The 17596-nt window shown below is 46.2% G+C and overlaps 1 protein-coding gene across 1 annotated transcript in view; it reads left to right on the plus strand.

The window, feature by feature from the left end:
• Kctd19 (potassium channel tetramerization domain containing 19) overlaps positions 1-17596 on the plus strand; it is a 28850-nt gene that overhangs the window by 10195 nt on the left and 1059 nt on the right. The window contains exons 3-15 of the mRNA XM_090357455.1: positions 4176-4326; positions 5332-5523; positions 7025-7156; positions 8930-9140; positions 10269-10429; positions 12106-12209; positions 12658-12800; positions 12974-13057; positions 13292-13406; positions 13911-14538; positions 15948-16139; positions 16288-16442; positions 16764-16865. Coding sequence (XP_090213581.1) covers positions 4176-4326; positions 5332-5523; positions 7025-7156; positions 8930-9140; positions 10269-10429; positions 12106-12209; positions 12658-12800; positions 12974-13057; positions 13292-13406; positions 13911-14538; positions 15948-16139; positions 16288-16442; positions 16764-16865 — 2370 coding nt within the window. The remainder of the gene's footprint in view (positions 1-4175; positions 4327-5331; positions 5524-7024; positions 7157-8929; positions 9141-10268; positions 10430-12105; positions 12210-12657; positions 12801-12973; positions 13058-13291; positions 13407-13910; positions 14539-15947; positions 16140-16287; positions 16443-16763; positions 16866-17596) is intronic.

The following is a 17596-nucleotide window of genomic DNA, read 5'->3' on the forward strand; positions in this document are numbered from 1 at the left end:
CTCTTCCTCTTCCTCTTCCTCTTCCTCTTCCTCTTCTTCTTCTTCTTCTTCTTCTTCTTCTTCTTCTTCTTCTTCTTCTTCTTCTTCTTCTTTTTTTTTGGTGGTCATAGGACTTGAACTTGTCTTAGGCCTGTCCCTGAGCTCTTCAGCTCAAGGCTACTGCCCTACCCCTTGAACCACAGTGACACTTCCGGTTTTTCTAGTGGTTAATTGGAGACAAGAGTCTTTTGGTCTTTAGTGCCTGGGCTGGCTTTGAACCTCGATCCTCAAATCTCAGCTCCCTGAGTCCTGAGTAGGTAGGATTATAGGCGTGAGCCACCACACCCGGCACTACCAGCACCAATTCTATGGTGATGATCTATTCATATGTCATCCTTTCTGAACTGTATCCTTTTCATATCTGCATTACTCCTTGCATCATTCACTGTACCTAGCCATTTCAGGTATTTAATAAACATGTGCTGAGAGCAGAGGAAGGCTCACTCTTTGCAGAGTGAGGGGACTAGAGCCAGCAGGAGAGGGGCAGGTCAGGGATGCTATTCACATTTTGTCTTTTTTGGCTGATAGCAGCCATTTGGCATATCCTTTTATTATACTGGGCTTGCTCTCCAGGATCTTCAAAGCAGTGCAGGCCCTCTTTGTTTTTACAAGACAGAGAGAGCAAGCTTTACAAGGCAAGCTCCCCAAACACCTTCACAATCACACTCCTTCACCACAGAGCATAAGGCATCTCCAAGAAATGCTGCTGCCTTAAAAAGCCTCCTCTGTTAAACCCAAAGCTCTGCCAGCAGGGTCCATTTGTCAGCCATCTTTTGACAATACATACACACACGCCCCTGCACCATCAGTTTTACAGTGCTTCTGATTGACACATTTTTCCCCTGCTACTATCTAGTCTAAAAGCAGCATCTATCATTCATCTTCCTGCTAGCAATTAGCCATCTGAATTCAGGTCTGTATTTCCTTAAAGAAATCTTCTTTTTGTCTGGGCATGTCTGGACAGGCCTGCAATCCCAACTAACTGGGAGGTTGAGACAAGAGGATCTTGATTTGAGGCTAGCCTGGGAAAAGTTATTGAGACCCTATCTCAAAAACAAGCTGGGCATGGTATTATGTGTCTCCCAGTAATTAAGAGGAAGAGGGTAATACTATTGTTGTTCTAGGATGACCTGAACAAAAGTAGGAGACTTATCTGAAAAACAAACTAAAAGCAAAAAGGTCTGGGGTGTGGCTCAAGTGGTAGAGTACTAGCCTTGAACAACAACAACAAAAAATCAGGTACTGTGCCAAGGTCCCATATGCTAGCTCCAGGACCAGCACACACACACACACACACACACACACACACACACACACACACACACACACAGTAAGAATCCTAAGAGAAGTAAAAGTGAACTTGAAGTCAGCAAATTGACTTCTGTGGACACAAAAGACTCATCATGCACTCTGTGGCAACTTCAGTTAGCAAAGCCAAAGGTCAGCTGGGAGCCTATGTTTTCTGATGGTTAAATGCATTCGTTCTTTCAACCAAAATGCCACAGGCATCATACTGGATAATGTAAAGATCTTAGAAAACAAAACAAGCAAAGCAATGTCCTTGAGGTGGAGGAGAGGACACATTTATTGGTGGAGATAAATAAGTAGATATAGAGGAAGTAGGGCTGGGGCTTAAGGAGTAGGGTGGTAGCCTTGAACTGAAGAGCTCAGGAACAATGCCCAGGCCCAGAGTTCAGGCCCCACCACTGACAAAAAAAAAAAAGTGGATATGGAAGCTGGGGAATACTGTCTGCAATTTCTTACAGCAGCCAAATGGCTTCCTGTGAGCAAAGGACTTTGCCAGGAGTCAGAGCAAAGATTGGTTGAGGGAATTAAGGAATCAGCCTGTGCTCCTGGGCCTAGTGCAGGAATGATGCATTGGGTCAGCATGCAATAGGACCTCACTGTTGTATTTTTTATGGATTTACTTGCTTTACTTCTTCTCCTTTTCAAGACTTATCAACCTTTCCATTCTTAGTGAAAAATAGAAGAAAATGAAGATTTTATTTCAACAAAATAGATCATTCTCCTCTCAACTAGTCCATCTTCTGTCAGGCTGGCTGAACTGTCATTTTTGATCACATCAGCCTAGAGAATGCACTGGACACTAAACAATACTTTGAAATAGGGAGTCCTAGGCTGTCCTATGCAAACAGGTCATTATCCTGGAGAGATTTCCCTTCCCACTGCCCCCCTCTCCTGTGGCCAATTTAGAGTTGTTCAGGGCACCAGTGTTTTCCCCACTGAGACTGAGTTTGGGTTTGGAATTATTGGTGAAGTAAGTGACAAGTTCAGTTTCTCGGAACCCTAAGCAGTTACCTTGGGCCAGACTTGGGATTCTTTGCTTTCTTTTAGGACTTTCCTAATTTCAGTATCCTTTCTGTACTGCACACTTGTTTTTCTATCCACTACTAGTTAGGCTTAAGCTGAGCCCTTTCTTCCTTCCATCCTCTCTCCCTGTCTTTCCTTTCTCCCAGTCCCTCTCTCTCTTGAAGTCTTCTCTTTAGTCCTAAGTTACAGTGGCTGGCATCATAGCCCTCTGAGCTCTGTTACTATCATCCTGTTACTGGCTTTGCTGAGGATCTTGGAGACTCTGTATCTTTCTCAGTGTTATGACTGCCATCCACTTTCCTTCCAACATTTTGCATCACTTTCCTGGAGCTTCACTGTGATACCTCTTCACCCAAGGTCAACTACTCACTCACCCAGAGACTGTCTCAGCCCAATCTCCCTCCTAAGGAGAGCTCACAGTTGGACAGGGCTGTATGTAGTATCAAGTCAAGGGACCAGAAAGCTGAAGTCCTTTTCTACTAACATGGAATGAGTCCCAGGGCTGCTGGAGAGCAGGACATTTTATAACTAGCAGGGTACTGGTGGGTCATACCTGTAATCTTAGCTACTCAGGAGGCTGAGAGATATAAAGATCTTGGTTCAAAGCCCGCCCAGATAGGACAGTCTGTAAGACTCTTATCTCCAATCAACCACTTAAAAACCAGAAGTGGGGAAGTGGTTCAAAGTGGCAGAGCACTAGCCTTTGAGCAAAATAGCTCAGGGACACCATCCCAGCCCTGAGTTCAAGCTCCATGACTGGCCTTGGTTCAAACTAAAAAAATCAACTAGTTTTAGATATTATCTCAGCATATGCAAATTGTTGGCTTTAATGTCTTTCTTTTCCTCTTAGCTGATATCTGCTTGATTTCAAGAAGAGATCTTCAATGCACAATATATGTTTCTCAAATGAATGAGTGGCAATCTCCCTTAATATACAATATCCCAGGAAAATACTCCCCATGATCTGGTCATTTCCAGTTCTCCCTCAAGTCTTTTAGTTACCCCAAAGCAGGGGAGATTGTCCCATTCTTGTTTCTCCTCCTTTTGCCGACTGATTATAAGGGAGCAGTTCATAGATATGGCCACTAGGGGGCGCTTCTCACCACTGAGGATTTCCAAGAAGCATCTCACTAGGACTTCTAATCTGTGTAGCTATCAATTAGAGGCAGGTTCTTTTATTATTATTTTATTATTTATTATCATTGAATCTGAGTCTTTCTGTCCTTAAAAGGCTCTTAGGGGATGAAATTGGCTATAGGGATCTTTTAAAGGACCATTTGAGCAGAAAGGAGGAGGAAAAAAAAGACTATTTGTCCTGTTATTTCTAAAAATTTTTAAGGAAAATAATGTGGTTTTTTTTTCCTAAGACAGGATCAGAAACAATTAGCTAGATGTCATAATAATCTGCAGGACGGGAGAAAGAACAAGTCCCTGGGTGAGAATAGCAGGAAGATCTTTCAATTACTCTGCTCTAAGCTTCAGCCCTGCCTACTTGGGGTTCTCCATACCAGCCTCACCCACCCCTGGCTGTATGTTCCTTGAAGCCATGATGCTCTCAATGTGGGAGACCTCTTAGAGTGACTTATGTAGCAAGTACAAAGGCCTTAAAAATCAGAAGTTATTACACTGTAAAAAAATTAGCATGCCCTTTTATAGCCCTAAAGTTTTCATTTTTTGTATGATCAGTTTAGTTTGCAATCTTTTACTGATGTGAGTTACTTCCTGTTTTTCCTAGTACCCACTCTAGAATTGGTAGATAGTTGGCAGGTTCTGATTGTAAAGGAGCACTGTTTTTATTTTACTAGACTCTGGATAATCTGAAGGAAGGGAAGCACCACCTCCGAGTGCGGCCTGCAGACATTCCTGTGGCTGAGAGAGCATCTCTGAACTATTGGAGAACATGGAAGTGTATCAGCAAACCCTCGGAATTTCCGATAAAAAGCCCAGCTTTCACAGGTAGACTCAAGGATGGGCTGCCCCCTGCCCCAAACTCACACAACTCTCCTCACCCTAACAGAAGTGGCTTCCATTCAAAGTACCCTCATCTCTGAGTTAGTGCTAGGTGGTTTCTCCAGTACCTGCCTCTTCATGGCTGCTTGGCCACTAGAATTAAGTACCTGTTCCACATTCATTCCTCTGCCCACTGGTTTCCCTTAGATAAGTCAAAACCGTCTTCCAGATTCTTTGCATTCATTCTTCCAGAATACTGAGTTTGGAGCTTCCAGAATAAAAACCACCTATTTTATTGGTTTGAGCCAATTATAAAAGATTAATATGCACCAGCCACCAGTGGCTCAGGCCTGTAATCCTAGCTACTTAGGAGACAGATCTGAGGATAGTGGCTCAAATCTTTCCCAGGCAGAAAAGTCCATGAAACTTTTAATTCCAGTTAACCAGGAAAAAGCTAAAAGTGAAGTTGTGACTCAAAAGGTAAAGTGCTAGCCTCTAGTGAAAAGCTAAGGGACAATGCCCCAGTACTGTCACAAAAGAAGGAGGAGGAAGAGAAAGAGGAAGGAGGGAGCAGCCAAGAGTGTGGCCTAGTGGTACAGTGCTTGTCTAGTGGGCATGAAGCCCTGGGTTCCATTCCTTGGTACCACATACACAGAAAGTGCTGGAAGTAGTGCTATAACTCAAGTGGCAGTGCACTAGTCTTGAGCAAAAAGTATCCAAGGACAGGGCTCAGGCCCTGAGCTCAAGCCCAGGATTGGCAAAGGGGGGGGAGGGGAGAATGAATTAAGTGACCTGGGGTACATAAGCCAAAATATCACATGTCCCCTGTTCTTCATTATTGGTCAAGAAAAAATATGTTTTAATGCTCAGCTTCCTACCTTTAAGCTCTCAGAAGGATGTGAGGAGGTGTGTAACAGGAACCCCTGGGTCATCTTTCCAGGAACCCCTGGGTCAAGGAGAACCCTGGCTTCATGGAGGCGGTCACAGATGCTTCCAATACATTTCTTCTAGGCCTGCATGATAAAGCCCCTTTGGGACTCATGGACACACCACTGTTAGACACAGAAGAGGAAGTGCACTACTGCTTTCTGCCCTTGGACCTGGTAGCCAAGTATCCAAGTCTAGTGACTGAAGACAACCTGCTGTGGCTGGCTGAGACGGTGGCCCTCATCGAGTGCGAGTGCAGCGAGTTCCGCTTCATTGGTGATTGCTCTGTCCAGGGCCCAGGGTGTGCTGATAAGGCCACCTACCCTTAGCCACCCCCTACCCCATGGAGCCCCAGCTAGATGCTCAGGGCCTGAGAGCTTTGCTGGGTGAAGGTGGAAGTCTGACAGTCTTCCAGGAAGCAAGCAGATTCCAGCATTCCATTCTCACTTGGCTTGGAGCTATTTTAACCTTTATTTCATTTGGAATGGCCTGGTGGTCTGGAGGTGATGTCAGGGGCTATAAGTGTGAAGGGCAGAATCCAAGGTCATTCCCCCCGCCTCCTCCTCCTCCTCCTCCGCCTCCTCTTCTTCCTCCTCCTCCTCCTCCTCCTTCTCCTCCTCCTCCTCCTCCTCCTCCTCCTTCTTGTTCTTCTTCTTGCCAGTCCTGGGGCTTGAACTCAGGACCTGAGCACTGTCCTTGGGCTTTCTCAAGGCTAGAGCTCTACCACTTGAACTACAGCACCACTTGCAGCTTTTTCTATATATGTGGTACTGAGGAATCAAACACAGGTCTTCGTGCATGCTAAGCAAACACTCTACCACTAGGCCAAACTCCTGGCTTCAGCTTCTATTTTTTAGTTCTGCATTTCCATCTCCAATTGGCCTCCAGACCTCACCTCTTGTCTCTATAGAATGAGGAAATGGGGTTGTTTCAGAGGATAGCTCACCTGCTCTCACTTCAGTTACACTCAGGGTACAAAAAAAAATGGGGAGAGGGGCAATGACAGTTTTCCTAGAGCTGTGTAAAATGATGGGCTTGAGCTGGTGACGTAAGGAGGGATGAGACCTCCTACCCTTCCTAGAAGAGTGTATTCTGCCTCACCACCACCCAGAAGCCCCAGGACCAGTTTTGCTAGAGGGCCTCTCTCACCCCAGCTGTTGTGCCTAGATAGGCAAGTTGTTCCAGGAGCCCTAATGCCTGGAACCGCAACCATTCAGAGTCAAAGGCATCTAGTAAGTTGTCTGTGAGGTGGGTCTGAATCTCCAAGTTGATTGAGGGAGGATGTTAGCATTGGCTCCGTCTTGGCTACCCACACAGAAGTTCAGGCAGGGTCAGACTGCAATTGCCTCTTACCGTACCAGACTCAGCAGGGTCCCTGCCCTCTAAGGAACAAGACAACTCCCTCTTTTAGAATGATCGGTCCCCCAGCCAAGACTCTCCAAGACTCTCAGGGTAAGTCTCAAAGCAGTGTGTTCACCAAGAAGGGTCTGGCTTGGGACCAACTCAGGCCAAGCCGGGGATGCCCCCACCCCACCCCACAAACCAGATTCATGACATAGGAAAACAGAGTAAGTTTGGGTTCTTTACCTTGAAGACCACAGACTGATAGCTAAATCTAATCAGGTATGTTTAGAAATTGTTTCATAATAAGGAGAGATTTTTTTTAAGAAAGGAGAGATTAGGGTAAGGTATAGCACTGAAAATCTGTCAAAACTTGGACATATAGTTAAGTCAGAAACAGCTTTGTAAACACTTGTTGCTTTCCTTTGCTTTCAAGTGAATTTTCTCCGCTCACACAAGATCTTACTACCAGATAATTTCTCCAACATAGATGTGTTAGAAGCAGAAGTGGAAATTCTGGAAATCCCTGAGCTCACAGAAGCAGTACGGCTGTGTCGAATGAACATGGGTATGTCCTGGGGGATCTTTGGCCTCCCTTTGACATTCTGGGCCAATCTGGGCTTAGTCAGAAAATCCAAGAACAAACATCTCTTCTCCTACAGCCCCATGGGCCTGAAACTGTATGAGTTCAGTCTTCTCTGTCTGCTCAGCACCCCAAGGGGGATGGGATTGCCCTGCAAAGGCCAAAGGAAATCTAGTCTAAGAGCAGAGACTGGATGGGAAACCAGGTCCATAATACCTTGGGGAGGGAGGCCGGACCTGAGGGCAAGTTGCCTGGATGGGGCCTCTTCCCTACCTGTGGAAATCCTGGGTACCCACCCACAAGTCCCAGTCTTTACCCTCAACACCTACTTTGATAGTCTGTAAATATTTGGGTGACCATCACAGCAATTCCTCAGCCCACCCACCCCCCAAATTCCCTTGCCTCCCTCATCTCCCATTCCTATTTTTGGTATTTCCTGAACCCTGTCCAGGGCAGGCCTTGTGCTCTGAGCTCTGCCTCTTCGCAGGGGCTCTTCACCTCTTAATTTTGATTTGCCTTTCATTATTCCATTTCCTAAATTCTATACATATTCTGTGGAGGCTACTGTTTTTGTTTGAGGGGAGCTTCCCCCACCCCAGGGCTCCTCTGCTGGCCTTTTAAGAATGTATAGGACCTTCTCAAATAGCTTCACACACACACACACACACACACATAATAAATAAGTAAAAAGTATATGAATGGTCTCACAGATGTTAAGTCTGGCCCTGCGTATCACCAGCCATTTGTCCCAAGGGAATAAGGCATTGCCCTGCCATCAGGCCCAACCTCCTCCCAGGAAAGTGGAGTCATGGCATATGTGCAGGGAGTGGCATCCTGCAGCCATTCTCAGGAGTCTGTCTCAGGGCCTTACTTTAGAGAGCACAAGTTCAACTTCCTCTAGCTCTTCCAATCCACAGAGAACATGGGTCATGATAATATGGGTAGACTAGTGCCTGCTCCCTATAAGCAATGTGAGGATGGAAGTATGTATACAGATTCTTCTCAAACCAAAGCATGGTGTTGACCTTTTATAAAGAAGTATAATAAGCCAGGCACTAGGGGCTCATGATTGTAATCCTAGCTACTCAGAAAGAAGGTTGAGATCTAGAGGATCTTGGTTCAAAGCCAACCCTGGCAGAAAAGTCTGTGAGACTTTGTCTCCAATTAACCAGCAAAATGCAGGACTGGAGCTAGATGCTGGTGGCTCACGCCTGAAATCCTAGCTACTCAAGAGGCTGAGATCTCAGGATCATGGCTCAAAGCCAGCCTAGGCACTAAAGTCTGTGAGACTCTTATCTATAATGATCAAAAAACCAGAAGTGGTGCTCTTGGCTCAAGGTGTAGGGTGGTGTCCTTGAGCTGAAGCACTCAAGGACAGCACCCACGCCCAGAGTTCAAGTCTCACAACCAACAACAAAAAGGGAAAAGAAAAGAAAAGAACCACACATAGTGCATTCCTGGAGCAGCAATTGGGCTGTGAAGCCTGCGACTCCCACAGTTGCTGATCTTGGAAGGAATCTTGGAGATTCCTTCAGAGGCTTGGTCCGCTATTTTGAAATTTCTGAAATTCAGAAATAGTTCATGAATCCCCACCTTATCTTACCTCCTAACAAAGAATTTTTATTTCTAAACTTGACAAATCATACTAGTGTAGGCCACTTAAGTCTTTTTGAGGGCAGAGGAGAGTTTCAGACCCACAGTCTCCAATTTGGCTATAATCATGGAGATCTAGAAGTTACCCCTTTCTTCCATACACAGGTGGCTGTTCTCGGACCTCCTGCCCTTCCCCAAGCCCTGGAAAAGCAGGGCGTACAGCTGGCTTAGAATCTGTGAAGCCACTGTACATGATGGCACTGGGTCTGCTGGTTAAGTACCCAGACTCTGCGCTGGGACAACTCCGCATTGAGAGCACGCTGGATGGAAGCAGACTGTACATCACAGGGAATGGAGTCCTCTTCCAGCATGTCAAGTAAGTCCTTCTTCAGGGAGTAGCTTGGTCCCATCAGACTTGGCTTTGTCCTTCCCTAGGAATAATCTGGAACCTTTCTAATGATCCAGCGGGGAAGTGTCCTTGGATCCACTCGTTATTTTACCTTCCACCAAATTCAGGTTTTTGAGGACACAGAAGCCAAGGTACCAGGGTCCCCAAAGTGCAAAGGTTTCAGGTTATCTCATATTTTGTTCTCCTCTACTTCATGCTAAATCTGAGGTGATCTGGTCACTATCATACTCTCAGCATGCTGGGAACTCCATCCCAAGTAGATCTCTGAAAAGCTTCTCTCCAACCTAGATCTCCAAGGTGAACTGCTAAAAAGTAAGGCAGAGGCTTCTTGTGGAGGAGTATGTCTGGCCTTTCCCTTGAGAGGTGAACTCAGGATGTCCACATTAGTGCCACAGCATGGATTCAAATCCTGGTCTACAGAAAACTGAGGTTCTGAACAATGGCATAACCCTGCTAAAGTTGCAAAATTCACCAGTACCAAAGCTAAAAGTAAATTGGGTTTTTTTTTTCCTAGGCTCATGTGGAAAACATTAGCTGATCCTGAACACTGTCTTACCCAATTCTGGCATTTGGGGCCCCTTTTAAGACCCATTCCATCGTTTATCTCTTTCTAAACATGTCCACCCTTGTAATGTCACAGAAGGCAACTTCAAATGCCTTTGGAGAGGAGGGTTGGGTGTGTAGGGGTGTGTGTGGGAGTGTTCAGACCTCAGTCTTACCAGGTAACACAAGATGTTAATAATCTCTTAAGGCCATGACAGGCTGCCCACCATGGCTGAGAGGTCTTGGGAATAAAGTTATGAGGACATAAGGTTGTGGCCTAGCTTCAGAGCTTGAGACAGAGCCTGAAGACTTGAGTCAGTTTAGTGGACTTTGCTGAAATAGGTCAGGCTCTTCTCCTAAAGATCAGATTCTGTCAAGGCTCAGTTTCCTTCAAGGTGTCTCCATGTTTCTGGCTAAAACAGGGAAATGAGGCTACTAGTGCTAGGTGTGAGCCAGCATTGTAGCATGGGATCCTAGACAAACCGTTTACAGGCTGGGGACCTTTTGAGGTAGTGCACTGAGGTGCTTCATAATAGGCTTTCTTCTGGGCAGGAATTGGCTGGGAACTTGCCGGCTACCCCTGACTGAGACCATTTCTGAGGTGTATGAACTCTGTGCCTTCCTGGACAAGAGAGATATCACCTATGAGCCAATGAAAGTGGCTCTGAAGACTCATCTGGAACCAAGGACTTTACCTCCCATGGATGTGTTCAGTAAATGAGGAAACTTCTGGGTTTAAGCTAATATCAGGGGAGGGCTGGAGGTCTAAAGAGGAAAAGTAAGTGGGTCAGGACCAGAAACTATAGATGAGAGAGAAAGTCAAACCAACAGCTATTGGTTCTCCCTAAAGAGAGAATTTTATATAGGTGCTCCCTCCTCACTTCTAAGTCCACAGTTCATCTCGGGGTGTAGAGACAGGATTGCAGCCCAGCGTAGGGCTGACCCAAATCCCCCAAGACAGGCTGAGCACAACCCTGAGAGCCAATAGGCAGTGTTATTTGTCTCTCACAGCCTGAGAGACAGAAAGATCCCTAGATCTCCATGTATCAGATGAAGCAGAGGTTCAGGGGAAAAAAAAAAACTTGCCCCAATTATACAATTGTCAAACTGAGTCTCAATTTGAGTCCAAAATTAATATTATTTTCACTAGATAATAAGCTTTTATTAACAAATTTTCTAGGTAAAGATTAAACTTTATAGTAGTATGATTCAGTACCACTCAGCCATTACTGAGTACCTACCATATACCTGGACAGATAGAGATACTGGAGGTATAGAAGTGAGCAACATAGAGCTGGGAGTTTGGCCTAGTGGTAGAGTGCTTGCCTAGCATGCACAAAGACCAGGGTTCGATTCCTATGTACCATATACACAGAAAAGCCAGAAGTGATGCTGTGGCTCAAGTGGCAGAGTGCTAGCCTTGAAGAAAAAGTCCAAGGACAGTGCTCAAACTGAGTTCAAGCTCCAGGACTGGCCAAAAAAAAATAATAAAATAAGAAGAAAAAAGAAATGTGTAACACAGACTGTGTTCCTATCTTCTTGGAGCTCACTGCCTATACTTTCTGCCTCTTGGTCACATAATCAGGTTATATATCCACAGCATAAAACTCATTAGAAGCTGGATGCGGTGGCTCATGCCTGTAATCTTAGCTAGGAATCTGAGCTCTGAAGATCATAGTTCAAAGCTAGCCCAAGCACTAAAGTCCATGAGACTATTATCTCCAATTAACACCAGAAAACCAGAAGCGGCACTGTAGCTCAAGGAGTAGGGCAGTAACTCAGGGACAGTGAACTGAAGAGCTCAGGGACAGTGCCCAGGCCCCAGAGTTCAAGCCCCAATTCTGACCCCATTAGCATGAGCTCTAAATATAGTGACCTGCTGGAGAGGGTTCATCTTCCCATTTTAGAGCCCTGAGACATGCATGCCAAAAGCGTGGTTACTATATAGAAGTGACTGTCTCTATGACATCTCTCAATCCAATAGCACAGACAAGAAAAACTCTTAGCTTCAACCTGGTGGCCACATGAAAAGCTATGCACCCACAGCCCAGCCAGCCAGAAACCAGAGTTAGCTGTCCATGTAGGTGGACAGGAGCATCCACCCAGCTTTCTCAAGGGAAGTAGGACAAAGAGGCAGTGCCCTTGGGGTTGGGTTTTTAGAGGGCATACTTGCTCACCCCAGTGTTGCTAGCTAACTCTCAAAGTTGCCATTTTAAGCCCATCTCTTATCCCCCAAGAAAGCTAAATGGTGAGTAGTAGAGTAGGCTGATGTCAGGAATTTCTATTTCTCAGAGTAGGCAACCTGATAGGATTGATGAAGATGTGAAGTCTTACCATGCAAATACTATTGCCTTACTCGTTTTCTCTTCTGGCCATATGTTTCCTGTAGATGAGGAGTGGACAGCAGAGATCACTGTGTATTCCCCACAACAGATCGTCAAGGTTTATGTTGGAAGCCACTGGTATGCAACAACTCTGCAGACCCTGCTGAAGGTACTGCTGGCCCCAGTGGCCCAACTTTCACTTTGACTTCCCTGCCTGAGCTACTGGTTCAGCTTCTAGTACCTTGCTTAGAACAAATGCTTTCCCCTACCACTACTACTTATCTCATAGACAAAAATGAAATTAACATCTTCAGGAGTGTGAGTAGGGAGGAGGCCATTTCTAGGGAGCCTGGACCAAAGAGGTAGGGCAGGATTTCCAAATGTTTGTGTCGGGGTGAGAGGGGTGTCTAGGGAGCAGGAAAAGTTGAAGCAAGAATGCTGTGGTTCTTTCTGGATGCTCTGCTTCTCACTATGGCTACCTGAGGCCAACAAGATATGGAAGTCCTAAAACCTCTCTGCTCTGAAGAGGTCAGGTACAATGAAGTGAGAAATGACTGATCTGCTCCTTGTTAAAGACTCAGCCCTTGGGACTGATTCTGGTATCTAATCCCCTTCAGTATCCAGAACTGCTGTCCAATCCTCAGAGAGTGTACTGGATTACATATGGACAGACTCTGCTCATCCATGGAGATGGTCAAATGTTTCGACACATTCTCAACTTCCTGAGACTTGGAAAACTGTTTTTACCATCTGAATTTAAGTAAGCAAAGAAAGATAAGCATACAAAGAAATCACCTAGGCTCATCCCTTCTTCTGCAGCAAAGAAACCCCATTTGCAACCTTCAGGGAAGGGGTTCTATTATCCCCAGTCTAGGCACTGTTGTTTGGGGCAACTCCACCCAATTGTCCAGCCTGACATCTTCTTGTTTGCAGGGAATGGCCTCTTTTCTGCCAGGAGGTGGAAGAATATCACATTCCCTCCCTCTCAGAAGCTCTTATACAATGTGAGGCATACAAGTAAGAAAATTTCACTCAGGATTTCATGTTAAGAATTTGAAGTACTAAGTCTTGCCTGCCAGCTTTGGGGCTCAGTGGGGGTGAAATGAGCTTGGCCAACAACTTAAGCAAAATACTTGCGAGCTCTCTTTTTTTTCTACCATCATTAAGTCCAAACTAAAGGGTAGACATAACCAAGGAGTTTGTAGGTAGATGAGAACTTTCACACTAACTAACCCCTCTTGGTCTCTACAGGTCCTGGACGCAGGAGAAAGAATGTGAAAATGAAGAAGCATTTCCCATCAGGAAACTGCATGTGGTGACAGAAGGGCCAGGATCGCTAGTAGAGTTAGGTAGAGATGTCAAAGAAGTAAGTCCCAGCCATATTTGGTTAGTGGTTTCCTTCAAACAAACAACACAACTGTCAGCTGTGCATCAGTTGTGTGTGTCTGCCTATAATCCTAGCAACTCAGGACACTAAAATCTGAGGATCTTTCTTTCTTTCTTCCTTAACTTTTGTCCTTTTTTTTCCAGTCCTAGGGCTTGAGTTCATGACCTGAACACTTTCACCATTGAGGTGAAAAAACAGAAGCTACATGTGTTCCTAGTGCAGGAACTGGTCTCTTAACCTTTAGGAGGCCAAGGGATCTGTAAGCCCCTGGTAGCCTGGGGTACTGATTATCTCTTATCTCTGGGGTACTGATTATCTCTTATTAGAGGAAGAGAGATCTCTGGGCTGGTACCACCTCCCCTCAGACAGAGCAAAGCTGAAATTGATGACCCACATCAGGGATAGGAGGCCCAGCTTTTCCGTCTTAGGGAGGCTCTGACAATGTAGAACAAACCCAGAGTTACTGTACTGCTTTCTCTTCAGACCACAGCCTGTATGCCTGTGGACTTCAAAAGCTGCAATGACAGGACTCCATGGAACAAAGGCAAGGGGAACCTGGCCAGGTCCAGTCAGATGGAAGAGGCTGAGCAGTATACCCGGACGGTCCAGGTCTCTCTGTGTCGAAATGCCAAGAGGGCGGGCAATCCTAGCACCTATTCACATTGCTCTGGCTTGTGTGCCAATCCCAGACACTGGGGGGCCCACCCTGAGAGTCCTCCCAAGAAGAAGAGCACCACCATTCACCTCACACAGAAGTCCGAAAGCAAAGACCCTCCCGTTACCCCCATGCAAAAACTCATCTCCCTGGTGAGAGAGTGGGACATGGTCAATTGCAAACAGTGGGAATTCCAGCCACTGACCGCCCCCTTGAGCAGCAACTTGGAGGAAGCTGCCCTGCATCTCCCCTCAGGAAGTGAGGCTGCTTCCCAGCCCAGCACCTCAGCTACCTGGAAAGTCCATTCCATAGCCTCAGACAAGGATCCAGGCCCACAGACAGGGGCTGGAGCTGGAGCAAAAGACAAAGGCCCAGAACCAACCTTTAAGCCATACTTCCCCACAAAAAGAACTGTCACCCTTAAGGACTGGGGCAAGCAGAAGCCAAAGGAGAGAGGTGAGTCCTATTCCTTTTTTTTTTTGCCAGTTCTGGGACTGAACTCAAGGACTAGGCAGTGTCCTTGGGCTTTTTCCTTAAGGCTAGTACTCTACCACTTGAGCTACAGCACCACTTCTGGTTTTCCTATGTATGTGATACTGTGGAATTGAATCTAAGAACTGAATTGGTACATGCTAGGCAAGCACTAGGCCAAACTCCTAATTCCTCCTATTCCATTTTTGACCTAGATTTAAATGGTAACAGAGAAGGAAAAACACTTTGGCTAATTAGGGTCATAGAGTGAGTGACAAAAGAGAGTCTATAGTTCCTTCTTACTGATGCCAGCTCTGTGCCTTGCAGCAAACACAGAAATGACTGGCACCGTGGTATGACTAAAGGTCATATGAGGTGAAAAAGACCCCAAGAAAGTAGGTGCACAGGGAAGCTAGAGGCTGGGGAGTCAGCAAGGAAGACAGGAAAAGTCTAGGGTGTTTGTGAAAGCACAGGTCCTTGATCTAGCTGGAAGCCCAACTTCTGATGCACAAGCAATAGATACGAAGCTGAAGACAAGTCCCTCAGGCCAGGTCTTGTGGCTTTAGCTGAGGTTAGGATAATACGTTCTAACTCTTGAGTAGGGTAGAAAGTCTCTGAATTTTCAAAAATAAGCATATGGTCAGGTATGAACCCCAGAATGTTTTTCTCAGGGACAGAGGAATGAGGTGATATGTTAGGCATGAGTGCATTCTAGGCTGGACCAATGGGGTTAAGCAGTGGAAGGAGGCAGGGGAATGGGAGGGCCAAGGTTTCAAGTATGGCTAAATACAAGGGAGGGCTCCTACTGAGCTGAGTGGATAAAACACAGTAATCTCAGTGAAAGCAGATATCGCATGTGGGATGCTGAGGGGAACCAGATGGACAAGTGCAGGAGCTAGGAAGATGTATAGAAACTGGGCCAGAGAGGGGTTGGTAAGGAGTGTGCTAAGAACTGCCAAACTAGGCTGTTCCCTCTGCTCTCTCAAATTCTCCAGCGCTGTTACCCTCCTTTTTAATGACTCAGGCTCTTCTTGGACTCCTTAGTTGGTTTATCAAGTTTTGGAGTACCAGAGTGGAAAAAACTGAAAGGCTGGCCCAAAAAGTTGTTCTCATTTTTGAGTTTTGTAGAGATGAAGGCTTCGACTGAGTTTTTACCAGCCCCAACACTAATCTTAGTTCACCAATCTTTAGAGTCCCTGAGTTCGGAAATTCAGTACTTGCAATCATAAAGAGGAAAGTTCACAATGATGAAAGGAGTGCTATTTCTGAGAAGCTGGAGGCCTCTATATAGCTGGGGTATATGCACTGGTCTGTCACCAAAGGTTCCCTCTCTGCTTGACCTCTGAGCCTCAGCTCTTAAGCCTAAGGCGAGCTCCCTCCCCTTGTCTTTACAGAAAGGCCTGTACCTGAGCAGCCTTTGCCTAGTGCCGGGGGAGTAGACAACCCAGGAATCATCCTCAAAGTGACTCATCCCCCCGTGGTGGGCAGTGATGGCTCCTGCATGTTCTTTGAGGACAGCATCATCTACACCACTCAGATGGACAGCTTCAGGCACACACCACTCACAGCCATCCCCCAGACTCAAGGTGAGGCTCCAGAGCCAGGCCTATACTCCCCAGTGTACTTTAGGGAGACAATGACCTTGGGAACCCTCTATGTCTTCCCATCCCCTCAGCTGTCTCTAACATCGTAGCTATGGACAGGTTAGCCATGTTGATTCTCCCTCTTCCACAGAGGTAACCTTCCTGAGTTTCTCTTTGTCTTGGGAAGAGATGTTTTATGCACAGAAATGTCACCGCTTCCTGACAGACATCATCCTGGATTCCATCAGGCAAAAGGACCCCAAAGCTATCACAGCCAAGGTGGTCTCCTTGGCCAATCGGCTGTGGGTATGTAACAGGCCCCAGGCCTTGGGGCCCCCTGTACCTTCCTTTCCTGTCCTCTGACTCCAGTAGTAGTAAGTGGTACAATGTAAGTGGAAGGAAGCTGTAATGAGAGGTGGGGAAAATAAATCAGGAGCAGAGGGTGGCAGAAACTGCAGGGTTAAGAAAGTAAGACAGTTTCATCTGGCCAGAGCCACAGCCAGAGGCAGATTTGGAGTGCCTGCCCTAAACCCCAGTGGCACCTGCAGGCCCAGTGCTTGCTCTGCCTTCATCCTGAGGGGCTGGGAAATGCTCGCAACCCTGCCTGACCCTGGGCTCTCCTGGCAGACCCTGCACATCAGCCCCAAGCAGTTTGTGGTGGATCTGCTGGCCATCACTGGCTTCAAGGATGACCGGCATACCCAGGAGCGCCTGTACAGCTGGGTGGAGGTGAGGCTCACCTGTACCCCAATGGGAATGGCAACTCAATGGACAGTCTTGCTGCCCAAGAGCCAGGCCAATAATATTCAGAAGGTTAAGCAGGTAGTTAGACCACTGATCCCCCATCTCAGGGAGGGAGAAATGACGAATGAAATTAACCAATCAACAATAGTCAAAAAGCAACATTTAGGACACTGGATTTCATACATTCTCCTCCAGTGATACCAGTCTTCACCAATAACAACCTCGGCCACAGTTACATGACAGGTCACATAAGGCCAAGCCTATGAGCAGAGGAATCAGGGCTTCCCAACTGGTCATCCAACTCCACCTTTTAGCCGTGTCATCATTTTTCATACTTAAGTTGCTATGAAGCATTTTTTTTGGTAAAGGAAAAAATATTCAAGAAATCCAGCCATTGGTGGCTCACGACTATAGTAATTCTAGCTGAGGATCTCAGAAGGCTGAGATCTCAGAATCGCAGTTCAAAGCCAGCCCAGGCATGAAAGTCCCTGAGACTCTCATCTCCAATTAATCACCAGAAAATTGGGCCTGGGAGTTTGGCCTAGTGGTAGAGTGCTTGCCTACTATGCACAAAAACCCACATACATAGAAAAAAGGTAGACGTGGTTCTAAGGCTCAAGTGGTAGAGCTCTAGCCTTGAGAAAACCCAAGGACAGTGTTCAGGCCCTGAGTTCAAGCACATGACTGACCAAAAGAAAAAAAAAATTAAAGAGAGG

Source organism: Megascapheus bottae, chromosome 24 (assembly GCF_031878675.1).
Source record: "Megascapheus bottae isolate mThoBot1 chromosome 24, mThoBot2.hap1, whole genome shotgun sequence".
Taxonomy (NCBI): domain Eukaryota; kingdom Metazoa; phylum Chordata; class Mammalia; order Rodentia; family Geomyidae; genus Megascapheus; species Megascapheus bottae.